Raw genomic sequence first — 6,000 nt, 5'->3', positions numbered from 1 at the left:
TCCGCGCAGGAGGTGAGGCTGCTTGGGGGTCAATAACCGGCTTCGGGGTCCCGCAGCAGGGGCTTCTTCAGGCTGAGGGCGGCCGAAGCGTTTTGAAAAGGGCTGAGGGCTGCGCCTCGGCGGGAGCGTGGGAAAATCTCTTTCAGAAGGAAGAAGTCGCGGCCTTGCCTCATCCCTGGTCGCCTCCAGCTTCACTCACCGCCCGCTGGCTCTCCCCAGCCCCGCGGCCCGCCCAACCGTCCACCCACTGGCCGCGGCTGCTCGGGGAGGCTCCCCAGGCGCCTGAAGCAGGTCCGGGGACTCCCGGCCGGGGGCGGGGCGACGCCGAGTGCGCAGGCGCGGCGGGCCGGGGGGCGGGGCGCACGCGCGCACGGGCGGGAAGTGAGGCGTCGCGCGGCGGGGCGCAAACGCAGGTCGAAGCGCAAACGCAGGTCGAAGCCGAGGCTGGCACCGTGTGGCCGGGCTCCGCGGCCGCTTCTCGCGCAGAATGGAGGGAATGGCCGTGGCGGTTTGTGAGGTGATGTAGGGAAGGGAGAGAATAGCAGGGAAGGATAGTTTATGGGGAGACAGGCCTTGTGAGGAGACTGTAAAGTTTAGGCAGAGAGGCCTGGCGCTGCCTAAGGTGGTGAAGGAATGTTCGGGAATGATATGATTCCCTACAAGTCAGCCTGCCCCACGCGGGGTTCTGAGGGGCAGATGAGACCCGGGGCTGGGAGCGCTTGGGCAGTAAAGCCGGGGGTGGGGGGCGGGGCGGTGGTACAAGGGAGGAATAGTTAGTTACTCAGCTGGGAGAATGGCCGAACGCTGTGGCCCACACGGGCCCTCGGGCCAACCAAGGTGTGGGACGGCTTCCTGGGTCCTGTCCCAGAGCAGCTGGGTGATGAAAGGCCTCACTCAGCTCTGACCACACCAGGGACCAGAGATCTTTTCTGCTCTGGAAGGTGGGACTGAACACCTGACACCGACTTGCTACGTTTGTTCATCCTTTACAGCACTTTCACAGCCATTACCTGGTTGAATTCTTAGCTCCTGGCCTTGTAAGGGATACTACTAGGCAGATAAAATAGAGCCATAAGCCACACGGGGTTGACCTGATGACACTTTAGAGTTCTCCCAGTTGTCCTGCTTTCTTTGTTCTCAAAGAAAGTTGAAAGGTTAGGTTTTATAGATGACAGAACCTAGGATAGAATCAGAGCTTCTGACTCACACTGCCATTATTGGTAAAGAAACTGCGGGAAAATCTTAACAGGGGGAGCCCAGTAAGTCAGAGGATGTGTGAAAGAAAGTATTAGACTGTAGAGATGCCTGGAAACTAAAGTTACATACTCTGGTACAAATTAGGATCTTGGTTCTTAAATTCTCTTATTGAGATCTCCCTGCCTTTAAAAAAAAAAAAGGGTAATAATTTTCCAGTGGTAGCTTAGTGTTGAAATGAGAGTACTTTTATAATAATGAGAATTGAATACAGTACATTTTATTTTAAATTTGTCTCATCAGATTGAATGTTTTATCCAGACATCTTGGAGACCTGTTCAACTTAAATTGTACAGTCTTTACTGAAGATGAATTTATTAGTTATAATGGCTAATATTTTTTAAGCGTTTACTATATGTCAGGCACTGTGTTAAGCATTTTGCACATATTTTGATTATGTTTAGCACCAGCCATATGTGGTATATTTGTTCTCAATTTTATAAATGAGGAAGCTAAAGTACAGAGAAGTAGCTTGCCCAGGGTCATGTAAAATTTGGCATCAAGGATTAAAAGATAGGCATCTGCCTCCAGAGCCAGTGCTCTTAGCTAGTATTTTGACCCTCAGAAATGTTGATTTAATGAAAGGTAAAGATGATTCATAACTTAATATTGGCTTTTATTTGGGAAGGAAAAAAGACATGGGAAAAACAAACTCCCACTTAATTTTTTCAAATTGTTATTTCCAGATGAACTTGTCCTTTGAATAAAACAATTTAGTGTTTCCATTTCCTGTTTTGTTGGGCATTGTGTTGAATTTCACTGTCTCCTTTCTTATGTCACTCTCCTAGCTATTTCTTCTGTTTAGATGCAAGGCTTTGTTCTGAACAAATTTAAATCTGACATTTTGCAAGCAAGAATATTATTTTTTAGAAAGTAGAATTATTAACTATCATGCAAACTTATTACCATGATTTCTAAAGAAGATTGTGTTTTCTTTGAATTGTGCCCTTTTCAGATTTTGAAATATTTAATAATTCACTGGAGGTGTGAAACAGCAGGAGTATCAATTGGAGCATTGCTAGACGGACAGCTAGTGATTTCCATAGAAGCGTTTAATTCTAAGCACCAGGCAAATACTCTTCATTGTGTAACAACTAGTAAGTGGAGGAAGAAAAAATATTGATTTTCTACCTGTTTTGTCATGATTTATGTTAGTTTATTTAAAATTTTCAATTAGTCATAATCTTTTATCATGTTATCACTTCAGGGTTATTCCATAGTTTAAAAACTTAAATGATTATGTAATAGATATTTGGTGATAGATTTACAAATGTATCATACAGGAAAGGTGAGTTGAATGACTTATCACAGGATTATTTATTTTAGTGCTTAAGGTAAAATTGCTCAGAAACAATCTCACTCTTGTTCTTGGTTTTAACCTTCTCTTTTACAGCAAAATTATATTACATTGAATTTTATCTCCTTTTTCTTTCCTGTCCAGCCTTTGGTAGTTGGAAAAGAGCCAAAAAGTAAAGGAAAAGGAAAATAAATAAAATGATGACTTGCGCATACTTTACAATTATATTGAAAATATACTTCTTTTCCATTTAGCTCTTATTCTTTTGTCATTTTTGCCTATATTCTTCAGTGAAACCGATGCATTGAGTGGCCCTGAAATGAATTTTCTTGAACTCGTAAAGTGATAACTTTTTTGTTTGTCTGCGTTTTTGGAGTGTTTGTGTAGATTTATCGAAGAATACTTTGGAATGAAGTTGTCCCATTAGCCTTAGAGAAGTCACCCTGAGTCCCAGTTGAGACTGAATAGTACTTTAGGCTCTACAAGACATTTTTTCAACTGAACTGGAATGACCTGTCTTCTCTGTGTACCTAGCAGTAAACATCGTCAAGAGAGGTATGATAGGTTGGTTTGCTTCTACTCTGCAAGAGCTCCATTCTGACTGGACAGAATTTTCATCATTCATGAGAGAGATGGTTAGTTACATGACTAGGGCAGTATTGGTCTGTATATAATTGTTTTAGCTTGTGCATTGATTCTAATCCAATAAACTGTTACTAAGTTAGCAGAGTTGATTTCACTCAAAGCAGAGGACTTGAGCCACAACAGCCTTTGGTAAGAAACCCAATTCCAATGGCATTTTGAGCCTAGTAGATTTCTTCAGCCCATCTAGTTATAGGGGGGCATTTCTCTTTACTGTATCTGACCTTTAATTATTTTCTTTTTGTTGGGAAAGATGATACATGCTTGTTATAAAACAATACATTACAAAAAAACAGGTATTATGGGAAGTGAGACTTTCTGGTAATCTCACCACTTGTGATAATTATTACAATATCTTCTAGATTGTTCTATGCCAGTGGTTAGTAGTCTCTCACCAGATAGATAGAAAGCCAGATTGCCAGATGGAATTGAGGGATAAAAGAGGTGTTGAGTAGCTCAGCATTCAGTATATATGTTCACTCAGTGCATTTCTTTTTAGTACAACTTTGGTTCTCAGCCTGGAGACCTATGTTCTACCTTTTCAAAGAATAACCTTTCCCCCACCCTCCACCAAGGTTAGGGAGGGCCAGTCCCTAGAATGCTGAGTGGAGGAGGGAATCTAAAGATCTGACTACTTCTTAAATTCATTTTTTCAGCCGACTCTCTTATTTTAGTCCTATCCCACCCCTACTTCCAGAGATTCCTGATAATGCCACTCCTGCGTCTTTAGCAATTTTGTTGTAGAATTTGGGTTGTTTCCTGGCCGCCTTTTCTGGCTTATAATTCAATTTCTCAGGTCTTCTAAATCCTTTCCCACTAGTCCTGCTTTTCAGTTCCTAGAATTTTATTACAATCTTTGTGTCTTATTCTCTATCCTTGTGGATTTATTCCTTTTTTTTAAAGTATTCCTTTTCTGTTGTTTTATTCAGATTTCAGGAGGGAATAAAAAGAGATGTATATGTTCAATCTGCCATCTTTACCTGAAAGTGTGAAGTGGTGTCTTTAGTCCAAACTCTTTGATGATGAAGAATTATGTATAAGTTACCCAGGGCTGCTGTATTAAAGTACCATACTCTGTGTTTATCTGTGTCTTGTCTTCACATGGTCTTCTTATCAGGACATCAGTGGGATTTAGGGCCACTCTAATCCAATATGACCTCATCCTAACTTGATATCATTCATGAAGACCTATTTCCAAATAAGGCCATATTCACAAGTAGTGGGCTCAGTTCTTCAAATCTTTTTTAGAGGTACAAATTTCAATTCAGAACAAACCAACAAATTTTATTACTGGAATTATCCATCCATGAGAAGCTGAAAGATGACTACATGTTTTTTCTATTGGTAATTGTTGAGGGCTTTAACAATATTTGTTGCAGTGTTTCTCAAAATGTATGCTATAGGATGTTTATATGAGTTAGAGAAAGGAGTTATGTAGTCGTCTAAATTAAGGGAATGTTTGTTAAAAAGTGAGTTTCATTACGTTAGATCTCAGAACCTTTAATATGCCAGTGTGAACTGTGAACCTTTTAAAATGGGCTGTATATAGCATTTCCCAAACATATTTGACCTCATAATTCTTTTATTTTATTTTTTAAGATCATCTATTCTGTAGACGGAATTTTGGGGAATGTCGTTGCTTTAAAAATGTGTTCTATAGATTTGTCTCCACTATCCGTCATCTTTGCAGCTGAAGGATAGCACTTTATTACTTTAATACAGAAACCTTAGAAGTATAGCTGAAAATTGGAGGCTGGATGGGGTTTGGAGCAGGTGGGATGATTGCTCTCCTTTAGCACATTCACCAAAAGTGACCCATTTTCAACAACTGTTAACATGGTACTTGTTGAAACTAAGAAAGAGTGTTAGGGGAAATAGTGTGACGTATGCAAGACATACAGATTTTGTTTTCTTGTTTATGTTCTAGCTCCTCATATCACTAATGTAGGCCTGCCACCACCTGCTGTCCCTATCCCGATGACCCACTCTCCTTTAAGTTAGAACTAGTATATGCCTATGAGGAACACTAAGAATAAAAAGATGATTCTCTTTTATTTAATGGTCTATGCTATTTATGCTTAGGCGTTTTGAAGTATGTATCATTTATCCAGAATCATTCAAAATCTGGAGATCTAGGGCACTGCTATCTAATAGAACTTCTTGCATTGATGGAAATGTTCTATATCTGTGCTATTCAGTACAGTAGCCATTAGCCACACTTGGCTATTGAGCACTTAAAATATGGCTCATGTGGCTGAGGAACTGAAATTTTCATTTCATTTAATTTAGCTAATATTAAATAGCCATAGCTAGTGGCTGCTGTATTGGAAAGGGCACATTTAGAGAATGGTGTTGCCTCTCACTATTTCAGTGATTCTTAACCTTTTTTCCCTGCCTGAAGAATACACATTGCTTGATGGATCGACACATTTCCATTGGTTCCTGTGGCAGTGATACTTAGATTCTTAACTATTGGGGGTCACATCGCTTAGGGGAAAGGCATGTTCAATTTGGAAAAAGGCCTCTAGGTGGTTCTGAACTTTTTTCCCTTAGATACCTGCTCCTTCTTTACCCTCTTCCCCTGAGGAATTATTGCGGTAAATGTTCTAATGTTTAGATTTAGAACTCTAGGTACAGAGAATTCTTACTTGATAGTCTAGTATTTTCTACTAAATAGTAAATTGGTTAAAAGAAGGGCCAAATTTTTAAATTTTATACTAGAACATGGGTTATTGGCATGATATACTCTGGTTACTAGCTACATTTTGAATTCTTCCTATAATCCTTTTCTATCAGGAATAGTAATA

At 40.4% G+C, this 6,000-nt stretch overlaps 1 protein-coding gene across 5 annotated transcripts in view; it reads left to right on the top strand.

The window, feature by feature from the left end:
- The first annotated feature begins 408 nt into the window (after positions 1 to 408).
- TOP6BL (TOP6B like initiator of meiotic double strand breaks) overlaps positions 409 to 6,000 on the top strand; it is a 59,863-nt gene continuing 54,271 nt past the window's right edge. For 4 of the 5 annotated variants that reach the window (XM_039840754.1, XM_039840753.1, XM_039840752.1 and 1 more), the window contains exons 1-2: positions 409 to 517; positions 2,210 to 2,351. In XM_039840754.1, coding sequence (XP_039696688.1) covers positions 488 to 517; positions 2,210 to 2,351 — 172 coding nt within the window. In that variant the 5' untranslated portion in view covers positions 409 to 487. The remainder of the gene's footprint in view (positions 518 to 2,209; positions 2,352 to 6,000) is intronic. The other variant, XM_039840756.1, reaches the window with a different exon arrangement.

The sequence above is a fragment of the Pteropus medius genome, unplaced genomic scaffold (genome assembly GCF_902729225.1).
Source record: "Pteropus medius unplaced genomic scaffold, Ma_sr-lr_union100, whole genome shotgun sequence".
Classification (NCBI taxonomy): domain Eukaryota; kingdom Metazoa; phylum Chordata; class Mammalia; order Chiroptera; family Pteropodidae; genus Pteropus; species Pteropus medius.
This window is presented reverse-complemented; position numbering and strand designations above follow the sequence as displayed.